The following is a 23,256-nucleotide window of genomic DNA, read 5'->3' as shown; positions in this document are numbered from 1 at the left end:
ATCCCTCTTTGACAGATGAGGAAACTGAAGCATTCAGTCAACAGTACTTCTCAAGCTTGTAATATGTGCCAGGCACTGGGGATACCAAGAATGGTGAAAGACCAGCATTTCTCTCAAGGATTTTACAGTCTCATGAGGGAAACAACATGGAAACAATTGTGTACACACAAGATCATACAGGATAAGTCAGATAGAGTCAACTGAGGGAAGACTCTAGCGTTAATGTGGATTAAATAAAAACTTCATAGAAAGAAAGGTGTCTTGCCTAGTGTCACATTAGGCTAGTTAATCTGAGACAAGAATCAAACTCAGAAGTCTGTTACTCTGTCTACTACACCACCTGGTTTCCTTTTGTCAATCCTGTTACATATTGTTTGCTGGTTAAATAACCTTCTGAACTGATAGAATTTGGGTTTTAAGAATGCTGGTCTAGTCCATAGTTATATATTATTAAGTATAGTAGATGTCATGATAAAAAATAACATATCTCTGTGTATATTTGGAATATTAGACATTTTTAATTTGTTAGTTTTCTGATCCTCAAGTAAGAATTAGTTTTGTAAAAATATTATTGAATTTGAAGTAAAAAGTTCTCAGTCAACAGTTATTTATCAAACACCTCTAATGTGCTTAGGTTTTATGTCAAGTAGTGATGATATAGAGAGACCAAAAAAAAAAAAAAAAACCAACCTGCCCTTAAGGCCCATAAATTTTAATGGAAGAGATGATATGTAAATAACTATGTATCTCTTTCACATATTTTTACACACATACACACACACTGAATGTATATAGAGTTACCTAAGTGTCAGGTAAGGCCTCTTAAAGAATATGTCCATTGAGTGGAATCATGAGGGGCCAAAGTATTCTAGACATGTGCCAATGCAAAGGTGTGGAGAAAGAAAATAATCATGGAACTACATACTGTGTATGAAGGGGATTAAAGTTAAGACAGCCGAAAAATGTAGGAAGGTACCAGGTTGTATAGAGTTTTAAATATCAAACAGAGGACTTTAAGCTTGATCATAAAGGTTCATCCTGCTCCGTGCCAATTATTCTACTAAGTGCTGGGGGTACAAACAAAGCAAAAGAAAATGCTATTCATCTATGAAACCCCCTGGCAACTCATTTAATCTTTTTTGAGCCTTAATTTCCTTATTTGCAAAATGAGGAAACATTTCTTCCTGTTCTTAAATCCTGTGGTCCCATATGAGAAAGTCTTTATTGGTAGGCAAGTACAAATATGTGTACACACACAAATATGTTGAGAAATTTTATTATTTCAGGACCATTTGGCAAAGTTCAAAGAAGCGCATTATCATGTTGCTTGTAAGATGATGAATTTTTTTTGCCTGTATTCAACTTTCAAAGAACTTAGGTTATAGTGAGATTGCCATTTGTTATATCACTCTTCTAGATGTCTTGCCAAAAATGATCCCTAAAGTAAACTTTTCTTCCTTTGTATTTTTTAATTGGAATCATTTATAAAATTCCTCTTCTCAGAGTAAATCGTTTTCAAGTGACTTATGGCCAAATAACTTTTTTGATAATTCGAGGCTTTTAGGTAGCTTGCAGCATACCCTAGATACTATGGTATGCACTTACATTATACTTTTGAACAAAACTAGATTTTTAATTTTTAAAAATCCCTTTACATCAGTTAATCAGAACTTTTCACTTTTTTTTTAAAGTCACTTGTGAAAGAGATCACTAGAAAACAAATTGATACCAGGATCCTATTTATTAGGCAGGATGGGCAATGCCACAGGGAGGGAGATAACATTATTCATTATATGTGAGCCTGGGAATCAGGATTTAAATATATATGCTTTCTTTGTCTACAATAGAAAAGTTGCTTAATATAATGAGAATTGTTGTTCAGAATGATAATTGACCATTTTTATTTTTATGGTAATCAAATAAATATTTTAAAAATTGTATCCTCATTTCTTTAACAAAGTGAATTCTAATGTATTATAACATTTTTTAAGACTATAAGTTGCAATAGAGTTTTTCTAGTTAAAATTTCTGTAACATTAAAATATGATTAAAATTTCATATTTTGGGAGAAGTGATAACCAAATCCATGTAATAAATCAGCCATTTATAATAAATTCTATAAGTTTGAAGCGCTTGTACCCCTACCCCCCCCCCCACCTCCCATTTTAGCTTATTGCTGAAAGGATTATATATGTCATTGGGATAATGCAAAATATTTTTATGTTTCTGTAAACTTTTTAGAAACACATTCTGGTGCTCAGTATATGATGTTAAAGCTTTTTTGCATATGATTTTAGTTATACTTTGTTTTTCCTCTGACTCTTAAATTATCTACTAGAACAATTAAAAAAATGAAAGTAGAAGGATCTCAGACCATTGTGACTTTCTCTATACCCCTGCCCCATGACCCATGACAAAGCTTCTTCCCTTGACTTAACCAAATGTTTTCTATCATGTTTCTCTTTTATGTTTCCTGAATTTGTTCACTCTGCTTCCTAGAGTTTTTCACATGAATATGCCTTTTTAATATTGAGTTCAGCCTTAAGTTGTCCCCCCATCCCTTTATTTAAACCGATCTTTTCAAGAGTTTTATCCCACCAGGTCTAAGGATTTCTGTTTCTAGGTCAAATTTTTTTTTAACTATTGTAAGATAGCTAGTTTTTCTTGCTTGTTGTCTAAACTTCTGGAATTTTTCTGTAGACATTTAATGCCAGAAAAACTGAATTCTATCTTGTAAACTCCAGGATGTGTTTATTCTTCTGCCTTCTGGCTACTATATAGTTGCTTTCTTTGGTATCTGGATTGAGAGAGAGAGAGAGAGAGAGAGTGTGTGTGTGTGTGTGTGTGTATGTGTGTGTGTGTGTGTGTGTACACGTATATATGTAGCCTTCTTATCCTCCCAATTTTTTTCAGTTGGATTTGAATGACAACTGACAAATACATTTTTATAAACCTTTCTTAGATGTATTCTATATTTTATTAGAATTCTCCCATCCCTTATTCTAAGCTGGGCTTCCCGAATTCGTATCTCCTTAAGACACCTTCCTCTTAAATATGAGTTCACTTCCCAAATAAGGTTTTCTCTTCTATAGCCTTTGCCTTTGGTGTGCAACAGGAAAACTTAGCTCTTGCATCTATTAGTGCCTATATTTCATAATCATTAGCAATAGGTTCTTTCTGCATTCATCGTTTATATTCATCTAAATCAGTAGAGGTTGGTAGTTGTCATTTCTTTTGATAAATTTTGAGAGATTCATATATTTTAGATACATATGTAGTAAGATAACATACCTTTTGTTTGTTATTATTAAGATGACTTAGTGACTTCTGAACTCCATGATATCAAAACTAGTTTTAAAATTTAATACTATTATAAAAATAGATTTAAACAAATAAATAAAAAATATACTAAGACATTATTATTTGCTTATTATTAAAATAACGACTGTGCTTTCCAATACCTATGTAAAGCCTGATTTTCTTCATATGCTTTCAACAAAAAGCATCACAATAGATTGAATTGAGAAGCGGGATTTGTGAATTCAACTGTTTTCTCCTAAGACAGTCATTAAATATTTACAGACATGAAACCAATTCCACTCTTTCTGCTAATATTTTCCATTCTGGAAAATACAGTTATTGTTTAAAAGAATGTTGTTTCTGTTAACATGTAATAGATTTGTTATTATTTTTAAGTGAGTTAATATTTTAAAATATTACTAGTTTTAATTTCTAATTAGGAAACATTGATACTTATAAACCACATAAGTTCTTTGGAGTCTTTGATACTTTTGGGGGGTAGAAACAAATCCTTAAACCAAAAAATATGAATAAAATTGTTGTAGGACATAAAGTAGTAGATTTGGAGTCAGAAAGTTCTATACCCTATTCCCACCTTAGCTCTGTGATCCTGCCCAAGTCATTTCACCTTCCTGGGCCTTTATCTCTTTATCAATTCAATGAGAAGATTTGATGATTTCTCAGGTCCATTCTTGCATCAAATTTTTGATCTTAAGATCCTTTGAATGACCAGATGTTAATACTTTGATTTCTCTCATCCTTCCCTACCTGCACTTAATTCTTGCTGGATGATCTCTCACCTGTCTTCAGTGGCTCTACTGTGTCATTCTTTTGGAGATAACCAGCTGCTGCTTTTGAACATTCAGCTCCCTTTTGGGAGGCGGCTTCATATGTCTTCTTAAGCTGTAGTAGCATGTCTGTCTTTGGCTTCCCTTTTCTACTTGGTAAATTTCCATCTTACAGCATAATGAGGACGGATCATGTTTCCCTTCTTCCATCTCAGATTCTTCTTCCCCCTTTCCCTCCTTACCACTTCCATTTAAGCCATGTTTCTTTCTGTTTTAGGAACACTAAAGAAGTCCTAATCAGCCTTCAAATATAGATTATAATAGCTAGGTAGATAACTGATTCCAAATGGCATCAGAAATAAATATTTCATGTTACATTTAGATCACAACAGGATTTCCCCTACTTTTTACTCTGAGATTTTCTATTGCTTCCCCCCTTTAAAAATATTAAAGATAGCAAGCATGCAAGAGAGAGGGTCCTGCTTTACATTTAATTAGTTCTGTGACCCATCTAGATTATGTTTTAGAGAAGGTACTGGCTAGCATTGGTCGAAGAAGTTTTTAGTTTGACTTGTAAAGCAGTAAATGTTTATTAAGCACCACATTATCTCAAAGATACAAAGAAAGGCAGAAGGCAATTCTTGCTCTCAAGAATCTCACAATCTAATAGCAAAGACAGCATGAAAAGAACTATAAACATACAAGCTTTATGCAAGATATATTGGTTATATTAGTCCTGTGTGGTCTTGATCTTAAAAGTAGTATATGGTTTTATTCTGAACTGCCTAGATCATATAGATATACTCATCTAGTTTAGGGAATAATCTATAAGAAGTCAAAGATCAACCTAGGGCTACCTGGTAAAAAGTAATAAAATCAAAGAACTATTTACTTACTTTGGATGAGTCCTATGTGAGCTTATTTGAAACATTGCTACTTTTTAGTTTCTATTTAAACTGTTTTCATAATAATGCTGAAAACAATAATAATCTCACTGCAACATCTTGTTCATAGTAGACATGAAATAAATATTTTTATAAATAAATATTTTATTTTTGAATTCTTTAATAATGGTCATACTTAATTGTTGGGAGCAGTGGTTCTTGAGTAGGTCTCTGCAGTCTAAATCATAAATGCATCTTAATTTTTAGTAACTATTCAATAATTTTCTTGATTATTCTCCTCTTTGTTCAGGTCTGTCCATAAACTTTGATATGTGATCTGTGGTATCTTGCTGGGTATAGTGCACTTTTTTTTAATGGTTTATGAGAATCTTCGTTACATTTTTACTAGATTACATATTGCTAAACTAACATTTTGTTCACTTTTTCAGGCTTTGGATGGTCAGAATATTTATAATGCATGCTGTACTCTAAGGATTGATTTTTCCAAACTGGTAAATTTGAATGTAAAATACAACAATGATAAAAGTAGAGACTATACTCGACCTGATCTTCCTTCTGGTGATGGGCAACCAGCTTTGGACCCAGCTATTGCAGCAGCATTTGCTAAGGAGACATCTCTTCTAGGTATGGATATTGCTCCCTGAAATATTTTCTTTCCACTTTGTTTAATAGAAGATATCATTTTAACTATAAAATTACTCCAAAGAGTCAGTTCTTTAAATTGTTGGTAAGTTGTTTTTGATAGTTTTTGTTTTTCTCAGGTGAGAAAGCACGTGAATGTTATTTGGCCAGAACTCTAAAGGTCCTTCGCAGGTTTCATTAAAAAATACCACAAAAATACAAAGCAAAGCAAAAATCAACAAATATGCTTATGAAGAAAGATACGTGTGGAACTCTCATTAGGTTTAATTACACTTCATACTTTCATATACCATTACTGCCTTTTAGCATCTGGTGTCCTTGTGCATGTTCTTAAGTGCTAATCTAATTTTCTTACTTAGTACAACACAGAACCAGTCAGATAAAACAAACAAGTTTTATGGGGAGATATGGCATATGTGTATTTATATATAGCATTTCATAGCCTCTATTAGTTTTCACTAGGGGAAAGTGATCCTATAGAAAATGCTTATGGTTTCTTTCTGTTCTCTTTTGTGATTTTAGGTTTTGTTGGGGGCAATGAAATGGTATTCATAGTAACTGCAGTAATGAATTCTTTGTAGTGGGATCTATTTAGAGAAATTTTTTTTTTCATTATTATAGATCTATTTTGCCATTTGTTTGAATTTTAAATTTCAACTTATTTCTAGATTAAACCCTGTTTTTATTAATTATGTTGTATTTAACTGTTGATACACTTAACATATATGAGTGTATTTTTTTCTGTCAAGATACTGTTAATCATAGAATATTGGTTTAAAAAGTAATTTTAGAGACCATCTTGATCAGGGATTTTTAACCTGGAATCTGTGAACTTATTTTTAAGATGTTTTTATAACTACACTTCAGTGTAATTGATTTACTTTTAAGAGAATTATTTTGAAAAGAGACCCATAATCTTCACCAGATTGCCACAGAGATTCATGATACAAAAAATTCTTAAGAATCCTTGATCTAATTCCTGAATATAAAGACTTCTCTTTCCCTCACTCTACCTAGAATACTGGTTCAATAAAGCTAATAATTTGATTAAAAATTATTTAATTGGAATATGGATTGATTGCACTTAACTAATCTGTACATACTTATATTATCTCCCTGATCATCCTTGAAGTAGAATTTTAGAATTTAGAACCATTTTATATTTAGTCCAAAAGTAAAATGGGCTGCTTAGAGAAAGAGTGGGTTCCCCACTTTAGTGATGACGTAGTGATTATTTTGGTGGCATTTTGTAGAGGGTTTTAATAATAATAACTCCAATAATACCTAACAACAATATAGCACTTATCTAGTTTATATATTAAGTATATGTTCTGTTTCATCCCCTCCAGCTTGTAGATGATGTAATTCTGCTGTGGCTATGTTGCCCAAGTGCCACTCAGTGAAAATATGTATATTACTACATTTATAGAGAGACAGGTAAATAGATAGTAATGACCCTGGGCCCTGAAAGCCAGTGTTAGCAGAATATATTGTCTGATAGAGTCTTTAAAGAACTGCAAAAGCTTCCAGTAAGGTCCAAGACGTAGTCTGTGTGTGTGTCATCAGACCATCCTAACTAACCAAGGCATTTTGATGATGACTTTTTTGGTAACAAATTCTTGTAAGGCTATCTAAATTGGTATGTATGTATGTGTGTAAACATACACACACACACACACACACACACACACACACACACACACAGATTTGTGTTTTTTTTTTTTTTTTTTCCCAATTAGCATAGGGGGAACCATGCTTCACTGATGTAGCAAGTAAATTTTTATTAAATGCCTGATGTGTGAAAAGCATTGTTCTACACACTGGTAATACAAAGAATTATAGAAGATAGTTTACTGCTATCTAGGAGCATACAATCTAATGGGATTGTCATTTTATCTGTAACTAATCTGTAATTGCCTAGAATACAGGTGTCATAAACCTTTTCAGGGACATATACTGGGTATGTGTGGGTGGTACAAAATAGCATCTGTTCTTTATGATGCCTGGAGGCTCCTCTTCCCCCTACATTAAAATATTCTTCTCATATGTATAGATACATGTATATGTGTGCATACATATAGTCTCTTTTTTGACATTATAAATAATCTCGTACTTCCTAATAAGCACATTGTATACATTATCTGTTTTTCATCATGATCACGTCATAGTGTTGAGAGGCTTTTGAGCTTAAATTTATTTATGTCATAGTGGTTCAGCAACATTCTTTTTCTGGCCAATGGTCCTATTTTAAGCCAAAATTTTTCTATTCCTTAAAATAGCCATAGCATTGAATTGAGAATTGACAAGAAAAAATGTGGTTTCTAAGATTTTTATGTTATTTCAACCTGAATTTTCAAAATTGTTTTCTGAGAGTCAGAGGTATTCATAGCTGAGCTGCCAAACTAAATGTAGGTTTTTTCCAATGCTTATGGATGACCGCCAGCATATGTGGGTGGTTAATTTTTTTCTATATCTTTTTATGGATTATATGTTTCATTTTCTGCCAGTTTTTAAAAATATGTGTAGTTCAGTTCTACACAACAACCTGAACTTTTTGTCAAAATATATTCCAATATTTAAGGTTTGTTTATAGTATTCCTATGCAACATTGGCTTTTTTTTTTTTACACCATGATAATTTTCTAATGTTATTACACTTCAATTTAACAAGTATTTATTGAAAATTTATTATTTTCAAGTATTATTCTGACACTGCATAGTAGCTACTGAAATTATTAATTAGTGCTGCTGACATTTGACCTGTATTCTAGATTCCTAGATTGCTTAATGCAACCTAATGGATTACACAATTTTATAGAAAGCAAAAATAATATCGTATATAAAATTCCTAGTGTCATCATATGATGGGTAATTAGACATCAGAATTACATTTAATGCCCCATGGAAACTTTCATTGGATAACATGTAGTTTCAACAAAGTTTCTTTTTGAAAATCAGTGAATTTAGTGAGTAATTATTCATTTCATTTCAACATTTAAGTGCCTCTTATGTGAATGAATGCATGAATAAATGAAAAAACATTCATTAGATACTTATTATGTCACAAACATTGTACTGTTTGTTGGGGGATATAAATTGAAAGAACAATGCAACCTTTACTTTTGAACTTATTAAATTCTAATTGAGGGATATCATACATAAAAGTTTAGTTGTGGAATGGATGGCTAGACTTAAGATTCCTTAGGCTGCATTGGTTGATCAGATGACAGTTTTAGTGATCTGAAAGGAAGCAGACACATAGTTCTTAGTCTTAGAGGATCATTGGAACCCATGACAAATTGAATGGTAAAGCCTTGTGGCTCCTGACAAGGAGTAATTGAGTTGGTAACTTTGATCTTATCCAAGCATTTTAAGCAATCAAGTAGCCTTCATGGGTTTGTGGAACTGGGAGGAGAAGGGAGTGAGGGAAAGGAAAACGAGAAAGCTCACTGATGTGGAAGGGTCATATCCATTCATTCCTTGGCATCTGGATATGTTTAAAGGGCGAAGGTGTTGTACTATGCACACAGATTATTTTGATGAGTAAGATATCTCTCCATAGGTGTTTTATAAATACAGCTTGAACTCTCAATCCAACTCCAAAATTCACTGATTAGGAACATGGACAGTTTGCTTAATCTTTTGAAGCCTCTATTTCCACATCAACAAAATTATCTCAAAATTTTTGTGAAAAAAACACTTTTAAAATAACATTTAAAAATTTGCAATTATCTGTATTCAAAAGATGGAAAATGGTCTGTTTTCATATTTACTTTTTAATAAAAGAAATACTTTTCAAAGAATTAGTAATAGCACAGGTATATCATTATGGTATTAATTATATTGCTCCTACTATTATTCAGAAATTGCAAGCTTTTCCAGGTAGGGCAAAGGCTAAATTAGGAAGTATACTGTTTCTCTTCTACTTAAGGCCCATGCGATCAGATGCTTCTCTGTTCTCTGTGTTTCTGACAAAAGTCTCTGATAAAAACATTACATATCCCCAGGATAGATATCTTGTTCCCTAAATGTGGGTATACCCAGAATCTTGTCTTCATTCCTCTTTCTTTATATCTTCTCTTGGGGCTTTCAACAGCTCCCATTAGTTTTATCATTATTTTTGTGGAGATGACTCCCAGATTTGAATATATAGCTTTAGTCTTTCCTGACCTCATAGTTCCATGTCTCCAACTTCCATTGGACTTATTCAATTTAAGTGCCATAAACTTCCCAAACTGAACATAACCAAAATAGAGCTCAATGATTTTTCTCCAAATGTACCCCTATAACTAATTTTTTTATTTTTATAAAAAGCCCCATTGTCCTTCTAGTCACACAGGTTTACAACCTTGAAGTCATTTTTAAGTCTTTTGATTCTCACTAAATCCCTATATCTAATAATTTGCCATGTTTTGTTGATTTTTATCTCTGTAATGTCTAATATATCTTTATCCCCTTCTTTCTATAACACTTGCCTTTGTTTCAGGCCCTTATTACCTCTTGCCTGAATTATCACATTAACCTCCCAAATTGGTCTCCTATTTCAAGTCTTTCTTCAGTATGTGCTTCATTTTACACAACTGTTAAACTAATACAACAGTACTCATAAAGCACAAATATGACTGTGAGAGAAAATGATTGTAATCCAAGGGATACTTCCAGAAGAAATGGGATGGGATCAAAAGCACATGTGAAGGAATTAGCCTTTAGTTAAAAGGGTTTGCCTCTTCATCAATTGGGGGGGAAAAGTGGGGTGGGGAACATGAGAAATGATGTCTTTCCCATGTTTCATCTTGGGTGTGATAAGCCAAAAGCTGAAAGAAACTAATAGGAAATATGCATGTCTTTTCCTGTTTTGTTTTGGCATTTTGTGAAAAGGTTAATGGAAGAAAATAGAAAGCAGAATTTGCAGGACAGAAATTGGTAAGGTGAGGTCATAGTGCACCCACATATGTTCTTATTATGAAGGTTTAGTTGTAATGAATCTGTTTCATCATTTTAGATGCTTTGTTAGTTGAACTGCACGGGGAGTTCATCCATGGGTGCAGATCCCAGCTCACCATCCTTTCTTATCCTATATGAATTCTTTTCCATATTCTTCCATAAATCATCCATAGAGGATCTACCCAATGTATTTAAGTCTTTATTTCTTTTGACATTTCAGTAATACCAGTGGAGCACACTCAGGTTATCTTTTATCCCTTATCTTTACTACATGAATAGTTCACATCCTTTTCTGTTCATAAATTCCCATGATAATTGTTTTAGAGCATTTTACATATAACTTATCACTTATAGTTTGACTTATCCCTCACATGTCATTTCATTACTCTGGTTCTACTGAAGTTTTATTGCTTTGAGATTGTGGTATTCTATGACTCAGAATCATAACACCATTAGGAAAACTTAATAAAAAGATTTAACCTTTAACCTGTTAGGCAGTAAATTTCTTTTTTGGTATATTTTTATAATATGAGAGTAAGTATTTAGAAAATGCTCTGTAGTCTATATTTTTGTAATTTTTTTTTTTTAAATTCGAATTGATTTGGACTTAACAGTAAAAGGCAGCAAGACATAGTGGATAAAAAGTTGGCCGAACTTAAGGGTTCAAGACTAGTTTCTAACACATACAAGCTGTGTGTGATCATTGGCCAATTACTATATAATGACTTAGTGTTCCAGGCAACTCTCAGATTATAAATAGTAGAGCAGTTGCCTATTTGTATTGATACAAGAGGTTTCCTCAGTAGGGGTTTGCTATGTCATTAAAGTCATGGATCTAGACCTCAAAATATTAGTAGATGTTTAAAAACTAATAGTCTGTGGCCAAGTATTATTTTGCTTCATCTGTTCAAAATGTTTGCTTTGTATTCTTACATACCAGGAATGCCATCTGACCATAAATGCTTCAGTGGATTTTTTTTAACCTCATTATTGTAAGTGTTTCTTTCATTGATATTGATTATATCCCATCCATATCTTGGATCCATGCCTTCTTATAATCCTCATGGATCATAGATTAAAGCTCAACAGGATCATAATGATTGATTTTTATCCATCCTCAAAATATATATCCCTTTCATTTTCTGCAAGTCAGAGGTTTTCCTCTAAGTCTTAATAGTGTATGTGTGACAAATATCACACTTAGAATGTAGGCTGTTCATTTTAAAATTTCTCACAAGTGGCCTACTTTATACAACAAATTAGTCATTATTAAGTAATCTTCCTTAGGTGCAAGTCTGATCGTGGCATCTCATCCTTCTTTCCTCTTCTCCCCCTCTTCCCCTCTCAGTATATTCCAATGGCTCCCATTTCATTATCTTCAGGATAAAAAATATGAGTAAAACCTCAAAGAAAAAAGCAAATATCACAGGAAGAAGTTAAACTAGTAGTACCTGATGAAAAGGATAGAGACCTATGGACTCCCATAAATCATGTAAAAACAAAGAAACCTAAGAATGGCTCCAAAGAAAAGTAAAATGTATAAAAAAAAAATAGGAATGAATTTAGGGTTAAAACTAACTCAAGCATTACCAGCAGTAGAAAAACCTATCCTTCTTTTGTTTATGTGGTAAATTTCAGGTAATCATACTTGGTATTTTAAATCAAAAAATCTTTCATGATATAAATGTCCAAATCATGCAGTTCTTACTCACCTGCTTCCCGCTGTATCAGATTCTGCTGAGATAAAGGGGTTATAGTATATTTCTGTTCAATCCTTTCATTAACACTTTATTTGCCATTTAAGGAGTTATGGTATCTAATAGTATGTCTTGTTTTGCTATGAATACATTCTTTGAGATTGACTTAGAAAATGGGCTTGAATTTATTGAATAATTTAATAGCTTTTTGCTTTACTGAAGCTGAAGACCTACATTTTAAAGTATCCTCTTCCCTATGAAATTTAAGTTAAAAGACTGGCACAGAGTTGTTTTGATTCTCCTTCTAATTAGTTGCCTTCAGGAGAGAAAATATTCCCAAGTAATCTTGAAGCAAAAATCTATAATTAAAATGACTTATTCAACTAAAGGATCATTGATCTTATTAAATAATAATTCCATAACTATAAAGTAACTGTAATTCTTTGAAAACTCATCCTTTCATATAATTTTTACTGTTAAAAACCTGAAGTAAATTTTTAACAAATCAACAAAACTAAGTTTGCATTTAAGTGACAATATGGGCAGGTTTGGGGATGGGAGGAGATAAGCTATAACATACTGAACATGATATGGTATTTATATGAGAATTGTTATTTCATCTCAGATTTCCTTAGTGATCAATATTATCAAAATGGAATACCCTATTCTGAAAATTCTCCAATTGAAAGAGACCTTAAAAGAATTCTAGTTTAACATTCTGTCAATATTGAAATCCCTTTCACAATAGAATCCCCTTAATGGTTAGCCTCTGCTTCAACACTTTTGGTGATAAGACTTTGTAAACTGATGAAGTAGAATGCAGTTTTATATTGAACATATTTTGTGGAGTGTCTAGCTGTTTTCTCCATAAAGGCTTCTTATGACTGCTAATTTGTCCTCAATTATTATTTTGAAAATATCAACCTTTCCCCTTATCTTTGGAATTTCATGGCAGTTTATTATAAATGTCATGAACAATTTTTCCTTTTGATTTTAAAATTGAGATTTTTAAAATGTCCTTTCCAGTTCTTTTTTATGTTAAACAACTTTTACCTCTCTCTTAATCAGAATTGTGAAATAATCTCCAGAAAGAGTTTAGGTTCATTTAAAAATTTCTGTTTTTCAGTGTATAGAAGTTAGAATCCAAATAAATTGTCATAAAACCTTTACTAAGTTTAATTTATTCTAAGACTTCAGAAGAATAGGAATATAGGAGAATTATATTCTCCAGATGTTTTTCAGGGAATCCAAAGATAGAATTTAATACCCAAAGGGGAGAAATAGCTACCAAATTGTCTTGGACTTTTTATAGCATTAATGTGAAGCAGAAAAACCCTTTCTCAGACTAATATGTTTAAAAAAAAAAAAACTTAAGATAAAATGTGTAGTATTACAAAAAATATAATTTGCATTGAAATATAGTTAACAAATTTCCTTTTAGCTTCATTTAAAAACATTGGATGAGGTAGTGAGCAAGAAGTAAACAGAAACCTTCGTTCAGAAAGAAAAGTTTCAGGGATTTGGTTATCATTATGCAATATTCCAAAGAAAAAATAAATAGAATCTAAAGGAATTAGATAATAGTATGTCAGATCTTATAGACCAAGAAACTTCAAGTGTATTTGAATATAGACCCTTATACTTTAAGGGCTAAAATTCTGTGGAGTATTTAACTAGTTTCACTATAGATAAAGGGGAAATGAGATGTTGAATTTGATGTATTTACTGATAGACTTGTAAGAATGTGTTATTGATTTGTTGTGAAATCTACTTATTTGATGATTTTAAAGCAAGCAGTTGGTTTTGAGATTTTTCCATCCAGAATAGTCCAACATGAAATTGTTCAGTCTGGTTATTCAGTCCAGTATTAAAACTAAAGGATTAACGAACAATATAGCCTTTCCATTCTTTGCTTGATGCAATCCATTGAGAAGTCTTATATGTAGCCCCTCCCCTTTTTTTCTTTCTGTCAGATCTATCTGGTGACATCTCTTTGCTTAATAACTCACTCTGTTCTTTATGTACCTTTTTACTGTTGGTAAAAGAAAAGGATAGATAATGTATATCAGTCTGTATCTAAGGATGCCCCTCCCAGCTTTCCTATTTTTAATTTTATTCTATTTTTACTTCTTCCACATTAAATAAGGTTGAAAATTTTTACAAGCTATGATATGCTATTTATAATGCATGTGATACATGATTTCATGGGCTCACCTCAGGGTTCCTAAATATATAAGAATGCTATTTAGCTCTCAAGGTTTCATGCACAAAGACATAGGATCTTTAAGAATATTCAACTTCAGAGGAAACAACATTCTGAGAACTCCTATAGAGGGTAAGTCTTCTCTATATTCTTTTTTTTTCCCCTGTTTAAATTAATTTAAAATATCAAGAACGATGGGATTTGCAAAGAAAACTGAAAGATATTGAGAATATGGTAGTTTTGGCAGAACATTTCATTTGGATAAAGTAGATTTTATTTGTCTCTTGTTTTCAAATACAGAAGGCATCTTATGAAAAAGGACAGATTTTTTCTTAGGGTCCCTGTTACTTAGTTATAAATTTATGATTTGCCAAATGATTATCATATAAAAAGTAATTTATGGAATCATTTACTGACTTAATAAAATTGAAATGTATCACTTCAAATGACAATCCTAAGTGAAATTCTTTTGGTATTATCAATATTCCCATCTTGTAGATTAGGAAACTGAGGTTAATAAAGCTTAAATGATCACCTCTAGTGAAAGTACTATGTCAATAAAATGAATATTTGTGACATGATAGAAAAGTCCATAGGAGTGCAGTTGTGTGGAAAAATAGAAAGATGGCTGGCCCCCTCCTTAAATGGATGTTCAGAAGGAAGAGTCAGAAGCAGAGGCCCTAGGGGCAGAGAATACTGATATTGGATGGTTGAAATGATCTTGGAGGATGAAGAAATTCCTGGGGCATAATAGAGGTGTCCAAAAATGTACTGCTGGGTACAAGTAGCAAAATTTATTTTCAGAACCTCAAATGCAAGTTTTGTCACTAGAACATGCTATTACTCCAATAATAAAAGGTATATTCTGTGCCAATATTTTAATAATTATTTTCATTAACAAATTTTAAAAGTTAATTTTTCTAGATTTTGTTCAGAAAACTCAATGTTTTCAATGTACTTGTTTTTCTCCATGTGAATGTAATTTATCTAGATTACTCTGATTATATAGTACTTTTATTGTATATGTACTTAATTTTTCTGTTTTTTAAAATCACTTTATTGTGCCTAGTTGTAGCGTAATAGATTGGGCACTACCATTAGGAGTAAGGAAGACCGGAATTTAAATTTCACCATAGGTTTGTTGTGACAGTTGAAAAGTTTGAGAGACATAGTTTCTGTGTAATAATTCCTTTTATTAACAATGTAAGCATTTTATTAATAAAAGGATCAGTGACCCTCTCATATCATATGCCAAAGACCCCTCAAGGAGCACACCCAATGCTTTTGAAAGGATGGATACTCCTGAGGGTGGCAATTTGACTCTTGGTTGGTTAACAACTAATGAAAGAATGAATATTATAATGAAAGTAATCCTTTTCTCATGAGGGACTAAGAGATATGACTTTGATTATGTCATTTACTTCCAAATCATCCCTAGTCTTGGGGAACTCTAGACTTAAGGATCTATATTCCCCCACCCAAGCTTGAGTGGGCCAGGAGTTTCACCTTAAATTCCTTGTAAGATTGAGTGGAGTAGCAATAGAATGTTAATCTTATCTACTGTCTTTGGTCCCAAGGGGGAGAACTAAATCTCCTCAAATCATTGATAATTTACAATCATTTCTCTCATTTCATGACCCTGAGAAAGTCACTTTCAGCTTTTTGCCTCACTTTCCTCATTTGTAAAATGAAGGGGTTGGAATAGATGTATCTCTAAGGTCACTTTGATCTCCAAGTCTATGAGCTTGTAATTGAAATGGTTCTAATGCCAAATCTCAGTAGGGCAAAAAAGTAAATATTAATAGTTTTAGTGGTATTATGAAAAGATTAAATTATGATAACTATAAAATTTCAAATGCTCAAATGAGATATTAATAAGTACTTTAATATATTCCTTAGAAAATATATCTAATTGGGCATAATTTATTATTCCAGTGGAGGGAAATGAATAGTATAGTGGAATAGTGTAGGAGTAGTGTAGTAGTGGTGGGGGGTGATATTATATAATGTAGCAGTCCTCATTCATAAGATCTGATCCATGAGCCCTTTAGATTCAGTCTTTAATTAGTTTTTTTGTGGAGTTCAGAAATGAAGGTTTTTACTCCAGATGTTCAGAGTACCTTTTATGAAAACCTGTAGTGTTAGCGACTCATGTTTCTGAATTTTACCAAGATATTTTGGATAGGTGACATGGTGCTAATATTGATGCCTTTAAATGTTAATTATTGCCTTTTCCCTAAATTTCCAGGCTACGAGGAGCTCTTTAGCAAAGGGAAATTCTTATAGGGCAGTATATTTTCAAGAAACTTCTTAAGAAGGCTTACTTTCTAACAATTTGTTAGCACTCTGTATTGCTCCCCTTCCAATGCATACTTCAAAAACATTTTGTTTACTTGTGATGAAAGTAAATTATTTCCTGTAGCAAGACTATAGGCAGCTAAGTGGTATAATGAATAGAGCAATCGGCTTGAAATCGGGAAGACTCACCTTCCTGAGTTCAAATCTGTTCCCAGACACTTAGTAATTGTGTGACCTTGAGCAAGCTTAACATTGTTTGCCTCAGATTAATCATCTATAAAATGAACTGGAAAAGGGAATGGCAAATCACCTGGCCAAGAAAACCTGAATGGGATTAGATACAATTGAAAAAATAACTGAAAACAAAAGTGATCCCTACTTAATATGCTTTACCATATTTCAGGGTCAGTAATAGTATTATAATATTTTTCATTTCTTTCTAGTATTTTGAATAGTTCTCTGTAATAATATCCTATGGTGTTATAGTTATGGCATATACTCATACCATTTTATATATGAAAACAGTTCCAACGATTGGTTAGATAAATAATTTGTCCCATCTCATAAGACCATATACTGTAAATGATAGAGCAAGGTTAATAAGAACCATTAAAATTTTACTAGAGAATCTCCTGAGTTTCAGAAATTAAAATCTGAAGGGAATATAATCTTCCATAAAGCAATAAACCATTAACCTAAAATAATTTGAGCTGAAGTTACTTGTTTAGTGGTTATATTTTTTAATTTTTTCCTTTATGTAAAAGAACATAGGTAGACATATTTGTCTAATACTTGGGGCCATATTATTATAAAAAGTTTCCTTGGCACTAGGAATACTAAGATAAAAGTAAAATAGGGCCTATCCTCAAGAAATATGTCTGTCTTTTGGGGGGGAAGAGCATAAACATGGATACATAAGCCCAAATTAATATACAAAATGAATATTAAATAATTTCTTGAGGAGGAGCACTTGATGAAATGATAAATCAAGATAGATTTCACATAAAAGGTGACACTTTATTTGAACCTTAAAAGTAGTTAGGATTCAAGGAACAGAGGCAAGGAAGGAGTGCATTTAACAGATAGGGAGCATCCTGTGTACAAAGGCATGTAAGGTATGAACACTCTGAAATACTCGTTTAGCTAGACTATAATCTTTGAAGGAGTGTAATTTGCAGAGAGCCTTGAAAGATAGTTGTGACAGGTTTTCAGTGCCAAAAAGAAAAGTTTATATTTTATCTATGAGTCAGTTGGGAGCAGGGAAGTAACATGGTCAGTCAGATCTGTGCTGTAGGTAGGTACCAAAATATATTTCTTCAAAATGAAACCAATGTTAGGTCACTAGACTGTACTTGGCTGTTTGTGTTCTGATTTTACATTTCTGTTATTTATGGATTTCAAAATCTATCTTTTTTGTGTTTTTCCTTCTTTCCCTGTTATTATAAAGGCAACATCATCTTCCTAATCCCTAAAACTTGCAACCTAGGTGTCATCCTAGATTACACATCCATACCTATGTCCACATCCAATCAATTGCCAAGGCCTGCTGATTTTATTTTTACAACATCTCTTTCTTGAATCTATCCCCATCTCTCCTCACACTTGCCATTATGGTGGTGCTAGCCCTCATCATCTCATTCCTAGACAATTTCAATAGTCTGTATAGATATTTTTGCCTTTACTCCATTCCAATTCAGCCTCCATTCAGCTTCCCAGAGGGATTTTCCTAAAGCTGTTCAATCATGTGCAGTTCTGTCACCCCTCTCTTTTTCCTGCTCAGACTACAATAGCTTCCTGTTATTTCAAGATCAAATACATAAAAAACCTGTTTGGTCCCTTACTGTACCTTTCCAATCTTCTTTATACATTAATCTGTATCACACTCTTTTTTAAAAAAAATTAATTTTTTTGGTGAGGTACTTGGGATTAAGTGACTTGCCTACGGTCACAGCTAGGAAACATGCCATATACTTTTTTTTTTTAATAGCTTTTTATTTACAAAACATACACATGTGTAACTTTTTCAACATTGACCCCTTGCACAACCTTTTGTTCCAAATTTTCCCTTTCTTCCCCCCACCCCCTCCCCGAGGTGGCAGGTAGTCCAATACATGTGAAATATGTTAAAATATAATACCATATACTTTTTTTTTTTTCTTTTTTTGCTGAGGCAATTGGAGTTAAGTGACTTGCCCAGGGTCACACAGGCAGGAAGTGTTAAATGTCTGATACCAGATTTGAACTCAGGTCCTCCTGACTTTAGGGCAGGTGCTCTATCCATATGCCTCCTAGCTTACCGTATACTCTTAAATGACATTGGCATCCTTGCAGTTCTGTAAAATACATTTCATTTTTGAACTCTGGGCATTTTCTCTACTGTCCCCATACCTGGAATGATCTTCCTTTTCATCGCTGTCTAAATGGTTTACTTTAAGTACTAACTAAAATACCATGTTTTACAGCAAGCCTTTCCTGATTTCTCTTAAATCTAGTGCCTTCTTTCTATTAGTTATTTCCTATTTTTCCTATATATAGCTCATTTGTATATATTTGTTTGCATGCTTTTCCCTATATTTTGAGATTGTGAGCTCCTTGAGACTATCTTTAGGGACTATCTTTTGCCTCTTTTTATATCCCCAGTACTTAATATACAGTGCCTGGTTCATGTGGATACATAATAAATGCTGACTGGTTGATTCAGCTATGGACAATAGTAGCCCCTAGAATTCATCTTTTCTCCCCCTTACTTTTCTTCCATCCAGCGTTTCTGACTGCATTAGCCTAGGTTAATAGCTTATGGGAATCTCAATTTCCAGTAAGAGAAGAATAAAATCAAGTCAGAACCTCCTTAAAATGTAATATTCTATTTTGCAATCAAAATCACATATGAAAACATAAATATCTGCTAAAATATTAAGCATTGAAGTTGAGAATAGTGATTTCCAGTGGAAGGTTTGTGGTATTGATATATTGAAATAAACTTTAATGTTAGAAAGATTTTGAATTAGATAAGGAAAACTTCCCTGGCTTCTAGGTTCTTTTAAAGTTCTGTAAAGTTTACACATCTCTAATATTTTAGCAACCTTTCTGAGTTATGCCTGTTCATTATACTGTTCATATAATTATAGGATATATATATATTGGTACAGTACCCCCCTCTAATTTCTTCCCCTGGTGCCTAAGGAAAAACAGTGGGAAAGAAGTCTAGACTATATGGATATATTTGAACAGATTGTCCCAGAATAGTGATGGGAGAAATAAGGAAGAATAATTGGAGATACTGTAGATAGTGAAAACAGCAGTCAAAGGTTGATGTGCCTGACTGAATGGCCTGATATGTCACTCTCTGATAAGCATACTGGTACCTGCCAGCCTCAGCTGTGCTCTGGTATAGAATATCTCTTCCACAGATAAATATTAAATGTTTATTACTTCATTTTTTTGGAGTGGAACTAGTGGAAAACTTGTAGTCTTATTTCTACTCCAGTTCAATGGAACATTTATAAAAATGCAAAACAGGCAATAGCATTTTCCAAAAAATACTCATGAATTTGCTGGAATAAATACAATTCATAATTTCTATTTTAAATTTTCATTTTTTCTATGTATTAAGATGTTTATGTGAATTGTTTCTTTTATATTTCTGAACTTCATTATGTCTTTGATGGCATAAATTAACCAAATAATCTAGTTATACACACCAGATTATAGAAAGAAAACTTGAATTTATATTTCAAAGTCAACAAATATTTTTTAAGCTCCTGAATATATCCATCTTAAATCCTTTATGTAATTCTGTATTAACCAGATTTTATGTTACTTTTCGAGCTTCTTTTCTTTAAGTATTTAGATTGTTATATTTAATTATGAGTCATGAAGTGGCATGTTGAAAGTTTGATATTTCTAGGGAATTTCTTTTCTAAAATTGTAGCATAGTAGCATTATAATAGATTTCGTGTATATATTAATATATCTAAATTAGCTTCAGTTATTTTTATATATGGATGCCCAAGCAAAGTGCTTTATGGTAAAGGCAAAGAAAATTTATGAATGAAATAGAATTTTTTTCTGGACTTAAAAATTTTTTTTTTCCATGTCATTTATGAGATATGTGCCTATTCAAAAAGGATGAGTAGTTGAAGAAAGATTGTGATCTATATTAATAGAAGGAATATTGCATAGATGAAATCACAGATCTATTGAATAATGAACACAAGGAAGGATTTTGAATATATAGAATAGGGCAAACAAACATTCCCATAATATTTTGTTTGACATTTTTATTAGTTTGATAAATATTATGACAGTAAAAAAGGCATTTTGCTTGCATTGAAGAAAACCCAAGCTCAATCCTGCGTCCACCATTGTCTAGTTGTTTGATCCTTGGCTAGTGCTTTCATTTTTCTGTACCTCAATTTCTTTCCTTATCTTTAAATTGAAGGGGTGGGACTTGTTGGCCTCTAAGGATACCATCTACTTTAAGGTCTGTGATCCTTTTCTTTGGTATTTTCTGCAATTAGGAAAAAACCAATTTTAGTCTTTAATTTTGATATAAAGGTGGTAACTGTATTAAAATATTTACATTTTATACTGAATTAGCAAGTAAAAATGAAAACAGAAAAATAAAAGAAATTTATGGCCCTTTTCTTGATTGATAAAATTTCTTGAACTTTCCAAAAGGATTCATTTCTTTGCAAGATTAAATTTCTGATTTTGTGTGTGTGTGTGTGTGTGTGTGTGGTGTGTGTGTGTGTGTGTGTGTGTGAGTGAGTGTGTGTGAGAGATCCTCTAATAGGATCATAGTTAGATCTGGGATGGACAATAGGGATATTATAGCTCCTTCTACACAGGTTGCAGGTGACAAAATTCAGATCTGGCAAGATAAAATCATGTGTACAAAATCATACCACAAGTAGCTGAGCTGAGGTTTGGACCACTTTTTTTTCTGGGTTCTTTCCAATATATCCTTGCTGTATCTAAATTAACACATGTTTTAAACATTTTAGAGCCATGGTGTTATTTACTATTTTGCTTAATACCATAAATCAGCTTGGCCCTAAATAGATTATTATATTATCTTCTTTCCTGGAATACAGACAGGAGCAAGGGGAATTAGAAACTGTACTTGATAGTAGTAAATAATTCTAAAATATAGCATTAATGAATATGTGTCCATCCTAGCAAACTTTAATGAAATGCTTTGACTAATTAAATAAAACTGACTAGAAGTATTGAAAAATGATAGTAAAAAAGAGAAGTCACTTTCTCTGAGAAAGTGTTTTCCTAAGTCAAAGATAGCAGAGATGTTAAGGAAAAATGGAGAGTGAAGAAAAGCCCCTTTAATACTATAATTGCACTAGAAGACCAGTTAAAATTTCCATGAAGTGAGAATGTCAGAAAACTACCTGGAAAAGATTAGAAAATCAAATAATCTAAGATAAAAGAAGCATGTCTAAATGGCATGCTCAAAGAGGTTACAGGAAAAGAATGAATAAATGAAATGGGAGATAGCCTAGTATGCCAACTCTGTGCTATGTCATTTCTATCTTTGTATAGGAAAGGTACACATTTTCCCCCCCTCTATGTGGAATGTTACATTAACTTGAGAGGCTCAATTTGAAAGAGTCAGTTGATATGAAGAATGAAAAGGATTCTGAATTAAATGGGAAATGAAAAGGTGATAAGAGAAATTCCATAGTATGGAATTGATGTATCCATAAAATGACTTAATAAGAGGAAAAACATCTTAAGAGTGAGCAAAAGTCAATGAATGGTGATGAAACAAATCAATGAGGAAGTAGTAGGAAAACCAATTAAGAAAGAATAAGGGAAAACTTGAAATACTCAGCACAATTCCTGGTACTTAGTAGGTACTTAATAAATGCTTGTTGACTGTCTGAAAGAATAGAGAATTAAACCTAGAGAAAATGCAATAGTAGAAAACCTTATAGTCTTTTGTTCCCTATTGTGAAAGAATGTAATGTTTAATAGAACTTGTTTTCATGATAGCTATTTGGTTTCAGTTAACAAGGCAAAGTGATCTTTATAAGATTTTATTTAATGTCATTTTGATGAATTAAAAATATGATACAAGGTGATTTGTATTGATTTACAAATGAAAAGACTGTATTGTTTCCTAAACTATAATTAGCTATATTATTTCAAAAGTGAGCTTGAAGGAAAGATGGCTAGAAGAAAATTGCCATCACTGTTAGCAGTATGAACTAGTAATAATAAAGACATTTCTTAATGATAATTTCTTGAAGTGGCTAAAATACAAAAATAATAATAATTTTACAGAGTTTTCTTGAGATTGTTTTCTGCTTGGAAATATGGTGTTCAGTATGAATTTCTTGTAAAAAAGTAGTTGCTTGTGAATTTTAAAAGTTGTACTTAATTTTTTACCAGAAAATTTAGGTACATGCTTTTGAAGCAGAATATACAGAAGCTTCTTCATTTATCCCCAGTCGGTTTCATTTA

The 23,256-nt window shown here is 32.3% G+C and overlaps 1 protein-coding gene across 7 annotated transcripts in view; it reads left to right on the top strand.

Moving 5' to 3' along the window:
* The window catches only part of PTBP2 (polypyrimidine tract binding protein 2), a 109,763-nt gene that overhangs the window by 76,243 nt on the left and 10,264 nt on the right, over positions 1 to 23,256 (top strand). For all 7 annotated transcript variants that reach the window (XM_051993286.1, XM_051993284.1, XM_051993287.1 and 4 more), the window contains one exon: positions 5,422 to 5,617. In XM_051993286.1, the coding sequence (XP_051849246.1) occupies positions 5,422 to 5,617 (196 nt within the window). The remainder of the gene's footprint in view (positions 1 to 5,421; positions 5,618 to 23,256) is intronic.

This window comes from Antechinus flavipes, chromosome 4 (genome assembly GCF_016432865.1).
Source record: "Antechinus flavipes isolate AdamAnt ecotype Samford, QLD, Australia chromosome 4, AdamAnt_v2, whole genome shotgun sequence".
Taxonomy (NCBI): domain Eukaryota; kingdom Metazoa; phylum Chordata; class Mammalia; order Dasyuromorphia; family Dasyuridae; genus Antechinus; species Antechinus flavipes.
The sequence above is the reverse complement of the archived record's forward strand: the minus strand, read 5'-3'. Positions and strand labels throughout refer to the sequence as shown.